Below are 12452 nucleotides of genomic sequence, written 5' to 3' on the forward strand. Positions count from 1 at the left end.
AGATGAGGGAAGTTCTCCTTCGATCAGAGGAAATGAATTGAGGTCCCCAACATTGAGAGGTTTCGGTGGAGAAAGGGAAAACTCTTTTCAGGGGAGAAATGTGTGATGTGATGTGATGTGATGTGCAAAAGAGCCAATGAAGAGTTTCTGGAATGCGCTGTCTGACAGCGGAAGCGGAGTCAGTAGCAACTTTCCGTCAGGGAGGAAGAAACTTGAAGGGAAAACGCAGACCTGTCTGGATTTAACCTGGAAATGGACGATGGCCCGAGTGACCTTCCGTGCCCTGTGCTTCCTGCTGCTTGTTCTGGACAATGTGTGGTTTTACGTGAGCTCTTTCTGTCGAAGTTCTTGGGTCGAACAAGTGTTCCGGTTCACCACGCGTTGACCTATCGCTATCCAACTATCCAACGCTATCACAACTTCCAGTGACCCGATCATACCCCGAGATGACGAAACAGCAGACCGCAGTGCTGTTGTGACATCAGGTTTAAAGTGTAACTCGAACGACGAATTCGCCAAATCTTTTCCGCGTAGGATCAGTGAAGTCCGGTATCACAAGGGAAAAGTCTCCGTGATTGGAGTCACCGCTGGGCACCAGATAAAGAAAAGTTCTCCACACATGTCATCTTACTTTAGTTGATAAATTTATTAAAGATTTGTCTTACTGATCGTTTAGAGAGAATAAATAAAAGACGATAAAACATTTACACTTGACCCACAACGACTTCCATATCCGATCTGTATACGTAAAACACGTTACATTTTATACCTCTGGTTGACAAAATGCATAGTCGTACCAACCACCGAGAAACCCAGAAAGTCAAGTGGTGAAAAGAAGCGTGTCTTTTTTTTTGCTTTTCCCCCCAAAAGTATTTTTCTCTAAAATTGCATCACTAATCTCCATCCTAAAAATACCGCTAAACAGACTGTTTTCCTTTAGCCACAGTAAAAATACACAACAGAAATACAGAGTGATTTCTCCTCGTTTCCCTTCCCGGCTGGGAGATATTTGGCAATAAACAGACATTGCAAAGTGCAATCGGTATATTAGACGTCGGTCCAAAAAATATGAATCAAGCTTAGAAATTACTGTTGGCCTCACGCGGAGCAGTTCTACAGCGGTCACTTTCGCCGCGCTCCGCTCCCCAAAGACTGGCATTAAAACTGTGGGCGTTAAAAGGAAATAACATGCAAAGACATCGCGCTGTTTTCGGGCCGCGGGACATCCCAACACGACTCACAACTCATTAAGTGCAAACGCACCGTTGCCATTAGGAACACTGGACATCCAATGTGCGCACGGGAAGATCCCACCAACGGGGATAACCAATTGGTTAATAAATGCAAAAAGGTTCCCCTCTCCCTTACACGCCGTGGCCAACACTAGTCTCTAGGCTGTAAAGATAGTTAAGATCAAATGAAGGACTATGGACAATATCGGGCGTTTAACTTCAGACAATTTTCTAATATGCCGTTCTGTTCAATCATTGTTTCGACACTTTTTAAACAAAGATCGTTCGTATCACCGCTGTTAAGGGGTGATGCTTTGAAATGCACAGCCAGGATCACAACAGAATCACATTAACTACGGGCTATAGGATTTACACATAATCAGATATAAAGTAAAAATACAGACCACTTCGGTTGCAATGAGTGTTGCTTGGCAACTCAACATATTTAACACGGTCTGTCAGTGTGTTTTGGAAAAACAGTAACTTGGTGCCACGCACAGAAAGTTTTTTGTTCAAACAACGAAACAAGAATTGGGGAGGGGCTGTAGTCGCTGTCGTCAGTGTCACTGGGAGATCTTCGCCGTCACACGATGAGTGGTCGGTCCTCGAGGTCCCGGCTAATGAAGCTGTAAAACGCTACAGGGTTGTTACCTTGTTTGATCGAAGAGTATTGTTTTAAAACAAGGTGTGTTAAAACTGTGCATGTTCCACCTCGTCCAGCCAGGATGCCGGACTAGCCGGGAAATCGGGGTACCCTCCGCTGCTGTCAGTCGAGATATCCGAACTGGGTCCGTTTGCTCCCAAAACATGCATGGCCTGGCTCATACCTTGTCCTCCTCCTCCTGGAGCGATAAGGCCTAAGCCAGCGTCCTGGTACACCAGTCCTGAAATAAGAGGCTGGTGGGGAGGAATGGTTTGTAGTGACGCGGGCGACTGCGGGATGCCATAAGGACTGTTGGATCTCAGGTCGTGATATTGGTCCTGGGGCAGCGCCCCGTCTATGGAGAAACCCCCGTTGCTCGCAGTCTGTCTGCCCAGACCTGGAGAGGCGTCGTTCATGCTGCTATACATTCCATTCGGATGTCCCATGTCTGACATTGAATGTTCGTCTATATGTGCAGACAAAGAATGAACAAAAGCACATTAAGATGCAACTCTTCTGATAGCCGGATCATTCTACCCACGTGGGATGGAGCAGTTTCGCCCCGACTCCCAGAAAACTCAACACCAGATCTCGCCTGATCTCCCAGTGCCTAAGAGCCGGTCCGTTCGCTTGCCCGGAAGATCTTACCTCGCCCGTGCTCCTGCTGCCGCTCTGAGAGAGCTCAACAGACATAACCCGAGAGAGGATTCAAGAGCTGCGATCCAAATCCAGCATCAGCTTCCACAGGTGGCAAGAAAACATTCCTCAAATGACCCAGGCATTGCCTCTGGTCTGAACCGATAAAGGGCCTCGACCTGAAACGTTAACTCTGTCTCTGTACCCACAGATGTTCCCTGTCCCGTCGAGGGTTTCCCACATTTTCTGTATTCAGATTTCTAGTCTCCACATTATTTTGCTTCCGTTTCCAGGCAGTCATCCATCAGACCATCGGTTGTTCCAAGCACACAAGTGTTTCATTTACTGGGGTCTGTTGCCGGGGTTGATTCCAAAAGTTCATTACAAGCAGTGATAAATATTACTGCTAATTAAACCCATGTGAATGAAACCTTTTTGGGATTGGGAGTTTCAAATTTAAATTACCAAAGGGTAGGAAGCCGACACGTCAAGGGGTTCCCGACGCTTCAAGATAAGGAGTTGGATGAACACTGTAGTCAGGGAGGAGAGCTCCTGAAAGGAGAACCAAGGCAACTGGGACTGGAAGCATTTCTCTGGGGTGTACTAGCCACATTCTCATGCTCCCACTCACCACCCCCTGCAGGATGCTCCTTCATCTCACACTAATTCATTTTGAGTGAAGACCCTCAAGTCAGAGGGTTGGGCTGTGAGGTGCTGGGATTCAGGGATGGGGAAACTTTGTAAATAGATACTTGCGTTATTAAACTTTCTATCCCTTCATTGTCCGTTTGGAGATTGTGTGGAGAACCTAATGGAGGCTTTTGGAGTCATCTCACCTTTAGGACAGCAACAGTCTGCTGGAGGAACTCAGTGGGTGGAGCAGCATCTGTGGGGGAGGGGAGGGGGGAAGGAATGTCAATGTTTCAGGTCAAAACCCTTCCAGCATCTGCGGTCTCTTGTGTCTACAACTTTAGAAGATCTGTCTGATCAATCTCACTCTCCCTCATCTCTTTCCCTGCAGCCCAACAAAATTTCCAATTCAATTTTGAAGGTTACTATGGAATATGCTTCCACCAGTCTTTCTGGCAATGCATTCTAGGTTTTAAAAACTCATGGAGTAACTAATAAAATTCTCTGTCACACACCTCTCACTCTTTGGCCAATCACCTCAGATCTGTAGATGGATATCAATAGATATTTCTCTCCTATTTTCCATGTTAAAATCCCTCACAATTCCGAACACCTTTAATAGATCTCCCTTTAACCTCTTCTGTTCAAACTAGAACAATTCCAGCCTTTAAACATTTCACCAGTGCTGTGATGGCCCTGAGGAGCTCACTGCTGGGTTTGTTATGAGAAAAACTCAGCTCCAGTTCTCCGCTGCTGTCAGGTACAAACCTATGAAGGACACTTCAGCATCGCTGGCCACGCCATCATCTTGGGCGCTGTCTTTATCTGATTTGGAGCTTGCTCTGGATCTCTTGATGTTCCTGAAATACTGACCCCATCTCTGTCTGCCAGCATCTTTCTTCAATCGTTTCTCCTTCGCTCTCCTGTTCTGAAACCAAACCTATTAGAGAGACAAAGAGGTGAATTACATCCAAAGTGTCAAATCATTTTGACTCACCAATCTGTGAAGTTAGTTGGATGACAGTTTCACTCCTTGAAATATAAAAGTCAGCGTCACTGCTTCAAAGGGCAGTGCTATGTGGTAGTGATGACAACGGTTCAATGAATGACTTATAGGCCACCGGAATGTACCCAGCTTGTCGCCTGTGGCATGATTAGTAGCATTCTCACCTCTGAATCACACTCCAGAGACGTGAGGGATTAATCCAGGCTGACACTCAACCACAATACTAGGGGAGCATTGCACTGTCAGAGATGGCACATATCAGATGTGACGTTAAACTGAGGACCCATTGGAGCGAGCAAATAGTCCCCTGTGTTCTGGTCAGAAATATAACCAACGTGGATTATCATGTCATTGCCACATAGCTCATTGTGGGGCCTTGCTTTGGGCAAATTGACCATGGCATTTCCTATCTTCAAAGACCATATACGTTATAGTCATATATATAAACATATAAAGTCAATAGCTCTTTCCCCTCCTATATTCAAAGACCCCTATATGTTGTCCTTCATTGGCTGTGCAGTGTTTTGTGATTTCTTAAATTAAATTGAGCCATCAAAGACACAATATAAATGTAGATTGTTTATTCTCCAACTATTGCCACGAGTTTAGCGCTCATAATCTGGCAGCCCCAGGGATCATACCACCTTACATTTAAAGCTTGGTAAAATTCTGAGTTCTTCATGTTCCCCTTGAAATATCAACAGAAATGGAAGATTTCCAAGCTTGGTAAGTGTAAAGTCCACCCTACTACCTCACAGTACAATGGTTCACACTTGAAGCAAGGATTGTCCCTATCATTAACATCTTGACATTTTCAGTCTAAATGTCCTACTCAGAGAGGCAGAGGAACACTTTGTCCTCATCCTTCAAACGTACTCACCTACCATCTGTTGTTGCTCACAGGCAGCCCCACAGCACCAGAGTAGTGTCAAAACATTCAACTAGAACATGCAGGGCTGAAATGGTGGCCACAAGATGACATAAGTTTAAGGTGCTGGGGAGTAGGTATAGAGGAGTTGTCAGGGGTAAGTCTTTTACTCAGAGAGTGGTGAGTGCATGGAATGGGCTGCCAGCAACAGTGGTGGAGGTGGATATGATAGAGTCTTTTAAGAAACTGTTAGATAGTACATGGAGCTGAGAAAATAGAGGGCTCTGGGTAAACCTAGTAATTTCTAAGGTAGGGACATGTTCGGCACAGCTTTGTGGGCCGAAGGGCCTGAATTGTGCTGTAGTTTTTCTATGTTCTATGTTAGTTGAGGGCTGGTATCCTACATTTCACAATTACTAAGGAACAGAAGTAGGCTATTCAGCTCCTTGAGACTGGTCTGACACTCAAATGGATCAAGGCTAACCCATGGTTAAGTAAATCTAAGTTCTTGGCAGTGTATCGAGCTAAACCTGATGCAGGGTCTTGATCCAAAACATCGACTGTCCCTCTGCCTTCACAGATGTTGCCTGACATGCTGAGTTCCCCAAGCAGCTTGTTTTTAATCCAGCTAAACAAATTGATGGGAGAGGTGACAGATTCTACTGTTCTTGCCAGATAACCAAGGCAGCAGTGGCCATGAAAAGTAATTCAAGAATGGACATGGTGCCAGGCATTTCATGGCAGAAGAAAGTCAACAGCAGTTTGTTGCTTCCAAAATAGTACTTAGCCATGTTTTGTTTGCAGCTTCTAATTATGTCCCTTGACAAGTGGTTTGGTAAAGCATTGAATGGAGAAGATATGAGAGCATAAGAAATAGAAGCAGAAGTAGGTCAACCTGCCCATTGTGCATGCTCCACCATTCAATAAAGTCATGGCTGATCTCCTACCTCAATGACACTTTTCTGCATTTGCTCCATATCTGTTGATTCCTCTAATATCTAAAGATCTATCAGCATATTGATCATCAACCCTGTATCTACCCTGTCAAACCCTGAAAGAATTTTGTATACTTCAATGAGATCACTCTCAATTCTGCTAAACTCAAGTGAAGATAGTGCCAGTCTGCTTAATCTCTCCTCATACAATGAGCCCCTCCATCCTGGGAATTAATCTGGTAAACCTTCATTGCACTCCCTCTGAAACACATATATCCTTCTTCAGAAAGGGAGATGAGACCTGTACATAAAATTCCAGATTCTGTCTTGAGAGAGCCCTATATATTTCCAGTCTTCACTTGTGTGTTCAAATCTTCTTGCAATACAGGTCAACATACTATTTGGTTTTTAAATTATTTTCTGTATTTGCACTTTAGTTTATGTGATTCATGTACAAGGACATTCAGGTCCCTCTGAACACCAACCTTTAAATCTGTCATCATTAAAAAACTTATTTTCTTTCTTTTCTACCAAATTGGATGATGTTACACTTGTCCGCGTTGTATTCTATCTGCTATGTCTTCATTCATTCATATAGCTTGTTCATATGTCCCTGAAAATCTCTCTGCATCCTCCTCACAAACCACACCGGTACACAGATTTGTATTGTCAGAAAACTTGTATATAACACACTTGATTCTCCCATTCAAATCATGGATATATATAACATGTACAACTGAAGACCTGGCACTGATCCCTAGGGCAACCCACTAGTCAAAATCTCACAAACCTTTTATTGCTCCTCTTTGTTTTCTGTCCATTATGATCCACAATTCATGCTGGTACACTACCCCAACATCTATGTGCTCCAATTTTGTTTAATAACCTTGTGTTACACCTTAATGGTTTTCTGGAAGTCCAAATACACCACATTCACTGGTTCTCCCATATCTAATCTACTAGCTAAAACCTCAAAACACTCTCAGGTTTGTCAAACTCGATTCCCCTTTATAAATCCATGTCGACCCTGCCCAATCCTAATATCATTTTCTAAATGTCCTGCTATCACTAACAATGATGGATTCGAGTATTTACCCTCCTACTGATGTCAGATTAACTGGTCTACAGTGCCCAGCTTTCTTTCTCCTGCCTTTCTTAAATATTGGGGGACTATACTAGAATCTATGGACTTTCAAAGTTCATAGATTCGAAAATCTTTCCTTTGCTACCTTTTTAAAAAATTTTGGTTCTTCACTCTACTGTAGCTGAATCAGGCCTCATACCTTCATGGCTTGCCTCTTTTAGACTTAGACTCTATTTAGATTTTGGCCTCAGTTTGAATGAAATCACTTTCAATCCCAACATGAAATGTTATCAAAGACTCATAGAATCATACAGCATGGAAACTGGCCCTTCAGCCCACTATGTTCATGCTGACCATCAAACACCTGACTATACTAATCCTCATTTTCCAACACTCAGCCCTTAGCCTTCTATGCCAAGGTGTTTCATGTGCTTATCTAAATACTTCTTAAATGTTGTGAGAGTACCTGCCTCCACCAACCCCTCAGGCAGTGTGGTCCTGATTTCAACCATTCTCTGGGTGAAAAAGAACTTCCCCGATCCTCTCTTGCACCTTGCCTTAAACCCGTGGCCTCTGATTATGGACACCTTTGATAGTGAAATGTTTCTCTCTATCCAATCTACATATACTCTCAATCAGGTTCCCCTGTAGCCTCCTCTAACAAGAACTTCAAACCACAGAATATGGTAATAGACCCATTCCCCAAACCATTCTGGGATCATCATCTACACATGAACTGAAGGGTTTCATGGAGGAAGCCAACCATTGTTTTCTTAGGGCACCTATGAATGGGCAGTAATTGTAGACTTATCAGGGTTGCCACCATCCCAAGAACATGTTTAAGGCATCAGTACAGGTATGTAATGTGAATAAACTGATGATACCTGAATGAGAAGATGCCTCTGGATATTTCATTGGCATCCCAACAAATTTTAGAGGTCTTAGTTCTATCACTCAAAGCTGCTGGGGATGAAACTGAGAGTGCAATTTTCAACCTATGGAATAATACATTGCGTCAATGTGCCATTATAGAGCAGGGTTGCTATAGCGCCAGTTATACTGTCCATTCTACAAACAGTTAAAGTCCGATCATCTGCTATTTGACCATTTGGAGCTCCTGATGGTTCGGCACCTGGGTCTCCAGGTTTTGTTTGCCACTTTTCCCGTCTGCTCACCAGGGCCACAGTTTCTGTGCTTCTCTCCACTCAGCTTGCCCTGGTTGCCATGGTCTCTGTCATTTGCTGGGGCCTTGGTTCCTCCACTTCCTATCAGTCACGGTTGCTGTGTTCCCCTCACTTAATGGAGCCCCAGTTCCCATGCTCCCTTGAAACTTACTGGGCTCACTGAAAGGTTTCTGTGCAACATGATTTTGTTTTTTTTTAAAGTGCATTGGAGTATTACTAAAATAACACCTGAAATTCCAAAAAAGCTACTTGTCTGGCAAAACCAAAGTCCCGAGCATGCCAGATTAACGAGTTTTACTGTAACTGTGCTCAGGTTTCTTGAGGTCAGAGTGCCAGTGAGATACTTAATATAAATAAAAAAGTGATGGTTTTGAATGTGAATCATAATTGGTGCAAAACTAAAAATAATAAAGTAATAAAGATCACAGTGACCTAGTTCTGCATTTTGAGAATACTATCACATCGAGACAGGAAATGGAGCATAACTGCCCTTGAAATGTCTGTGAATCAGGAGCATTTGATCAAATTTATATCATCATTACCAGCAAAATGGATTCCAGCCAGCCAATGCCTCAGTTGTACTACTCAGCCCAAGATGCAGCTCTCCCATCTAGAAGATCTCTGTATTTAATATGGAATGAGCAGGAGCTGGAAGCTTCACACTCTGTAAACATCTAAATCAGCTCCAGGAGCATTTCAAGTATGCTCAATGTATCCAAGACATCTGTCTACACTCTCCAAACCAGGTTTCACACTAAACAGTGTTATTCTTTATGGAATTTTAAATATAAGATGATCAACCAGTTCAAACCAGTTGAGAACTGGTATCTCAAATCCTGTAACATTTATATCATTTCTGAACCCATGTGGTTAAGTAACTACAAGTTCTTGGCAGCATATCACTCTTAACTGAATGGTGAAGGCATTGAACACTAGCAATGGCCTGGACAAATTTTCCTGCATTTTATAAGCAGCACAACATCAATTTTCATTCAAAGTATCAGCTTGCGTCTCACACAGCAACTCTCTGAAGTCAGGTCAGAGTCCTGCTGCCAGTATTACATTGCAGCATTAGTGTCCTAGCAAAGCTGAAAACCATTGCATTATCCTAATCCTTCCTTTAGGTTGTCATGGTTACGGTCGCATGCAGTCAACAGTTTTTTTTCTCTCTACCATGAACTTAGCAGAAAACTACCCATTCAACATCTAACTCTGTTCATCCGAGTGGTCCTTTGGCACCAGATCGGCAAAGATAATGAAAGTCACCTTTTCCCTTAGCTTTTATTCAGAATGGTTTTATTTTCTAAACTAGGTGGTCTAAAAAGAAGTGTTTCATGATGTGCCATGACTAACAGGTTAATTCTTTCATTTATTGTTTTCGATCAGTTTGCCAGATTTCAATTAATCGCCTTTCAGTGAACAATCCTCAAAAAGAATGGAATTTCTTTTATTTTGTATATTTGGCTATCCATGCTGAGTGATTACAACTGTATGTTCAATCATGAGCAGTGTGTGCAGAGAGCTCCAAGCCTTACAGCAAAGATGACCTTCAGTATAAACTGTGAACAATCACTGTGACTAAGTACTTACTGTTGGCACTATTGTCAGAACTGGGTAACTCAGCATCAAACATATGATGAGCAGGGGCACTGATCCCATGGAGTTGGCTTCTTTCCACAGGCAACGTACATTCTAACAAATATCTACACACCATAAAGGCCTAAGATTATAGAAAGATTTGATAAGGTAGCCGTACAGAAAATATTTCCATCTTTGCCTGAGACAAGAACAGGTGAATATAAATTAAGAAAGTTGCTAATAGATTTCAATTAGGGAATTTGGGAGAAATTTCTTCACCCAGAGAGTGTGGAACTTGCTACCATAGGAAGTACTCGAGAAGAGTAGCATGGATATATTTAAAAGGAAGCTAAATAAACAAATAAGAGAGAAGGAATAGGGGGGTACATGGATGAGATCAGATAAAGAAGGGCACACGGAAGATAAATGGAGCATAAGCTGACAGGAATGCTGGACTGGTTCTGTACTGCCAATGCTTTTATAACTTCTTAATCTCCAAACATCCCTGCACTTGGCAAGGTAAAGTCACGATCCATGATCCATAATTTGCCACTTACCTTAATAGAAACAGCAAGCCTTGATTGATAGCAGTTGAGAGGCAGTATCATGAAGTCATCATGCCAGATTATTCAAAGTTGCTGTGCCACAGAAAATTACTCAGATAACACCAGCAGCCCCCAGGGGTGAGGGAGCATGAGCATGAGATCCTCTGACAGAGAGTCCTCCTATCCCTCTCACAGGGCCCCATTATTCTGGACCCAGCCTGCTGTCTGGATTTACTTTTTCCAGATAAGGACAGCTGAAGGGGTTGACTCTCCAGAACCCAGAGTCAGCTCACGAGATACAGTGAGTTCTGTAAAGTGATCAGGCTTGAAGTATTACATCCTGAAGCTCAGCCCCTGCAATGTCCTGGTGATACTTTGCCAGGTGTCAAAGTTTTATAGAAACATAGAAACTTAGAAAAGCTACAGCACAATTCAAGCCCTTCGGCCCACAAAGCTGTGCCGAACATGTCCCTACTTTAGAAATTACTAGGCTTACCTATAGCCCTCTATTCTTCTCAGCTCCATGTACCTATCCAAAAGTTTCTTAAAAGACCCTATCATTTCCGCCTCCACCACCGTTGCCGGCAGCCCATTCCACACACTCACCACTCTCTGAGTAAAAAAACTTACCCCTGACATCTCCTCTATACCTACTCCCCAGCAACCTTAAACCTGTGTCCTCTTGTGGCAACTATTTCAGCCCTGGGGAAAAGCTCTGACTATCTACCCGATCAATACCTCTCATCATCTTTATTACCTCTATCAGGTCCCCCCTCATCTCCGTCATGCCAAGGAGAAAAGGCTGAGTTCTCTCAACCTGCTTTCATATGGCATGCTCTGCAATCCAGGCAGCATCCTTGTAAATCTCCTCTGCACCCTTTCTATGGCTTCCACATCCTTCCGGTAGTGAGGCGACCAGAACTGAGCACAGTACTCCAAGTGGGGTCTGACCAGGGTCCTATATAGCTGCAACAATACCTCTCGGCTCCTAAATTCAATTCCACGATTGATGAAGGACAATACACCATATGCCTTCTTGACCACAGAGTCAACCTGTGCAGCTAAACAGTTATGAACAGTTCAAACGTCTGTTTAGTTTGCAAAGCTAGTCAGATAGATTTAATTAATTAAAAAATATATATTAGAAATGTAAAAACCATAAAACACTAACAATTAATAATATTAAGTAAAATAATGTTAAAAAATGGCTCAAGCACTTATCTTTTTCCATTGGGTCGGTGGCTCCATTCAAATAGCATAAAGATGAGGGGCCAGATGCAAAGTATATCAGACCCCTTGAGCATGCCATTCCTTTGCCACTGCAATAATCAGTCCAGTGGTGGTATGGTCAGTCAGATCACAGGCACCAGATCCCCACCTCATCCATGCTGATGAGGACCTATTGAGGAGCTGTGGATCCAGTGGACTCTGTTCCTGCCCCCACAAAGTCCCGGTCAACTTGGAGGAGCTGAGAATCTAGTGGTTCAACCAAGTCCTCCTCAGGTGTTAAAAAAACTTGGAGAGAAAGCAATTGAAGATTTAAAGTGGAAGAAGGGAATAAAGTTACCTGCAAAGACTTAAGAATTTGTAGACAAGTCTTTCATTCTGTTTGCAAGTAGCCTGTAACCATGGCCTCAGAAGTAGCATCCCAGGAGTTTCCACCAGATATGCATGAGTGGAGATGATATGTAGTTTAATCTGTGCCGAGGTGTACTGTGTGAATGAAAAATGCTGGCAACAGAAGTGAGAAAGAGGCCTTTCCAGAGTCTGATGGAAAGATCTCCAACCTGAAACGTTAACTCTGTTTCTCTCTCCACAGATGCTGCCTGACCCAATGAGTGTTGCCAGCATTTTCTGTTTTTATTACAGATTTATGTTTTTCTTACAGATTCTGTTTTTATTACAGTTTTCCAGCATCTGCAACATGTTAACTTTCACAGTGTGTTACCTGATCTGATTAAGGCAGCAGCAGCTTGGGCTTATTTTGTTACCTTACCAAGATGCTGAGAAAGGAATGCATATCCACAGGGGAACTAAATTGAACTCAATGTCCAGCGAAAGGCACTGGGTGTCACTGCATTTCTGTTGCTTTATTGCATAAAATCACAGTT

At 43.0% G+C, this 12452-nt stretch overlaps 1 protein-coding gene across 1 annotated transcript in view; it reads right to left on the reverse strand.

Moving 5' to 3' along the window:
- Positions 1–1922: 1922 nt before the first annotated feature.
- LOC127582289 (LIM/homeobox protein Lhx3-like) overlaps positions 1923–12452 on the reverse strand; it is a 57234-nt gene continuing 46704 nt past the window's right edge. The window contains 2 exon segments of the mRNA XM_052037467.1: positions 1923–2341; positions 3910–4081. Of these exon segments, the coding sequence (XP_051893427.1) occupies positions 1923–2341; positions 3910–4081 (591 nt within the window).

Source organism: Pristis pectinata, chromosome 23 (assembly GCF_009764475.1).
Source record: "Pristis pectinata isolate sPriPec2 chromosome 23, sPriPec2.1.pri, whole genome shotgun sequence".
Taxonomy (NCBI): Eukaryota; Metazoa; Chordata; class Chondrichthyes; order Rhinopristiformes; family Pristidae; genus Pristis; species Pristis pectinata.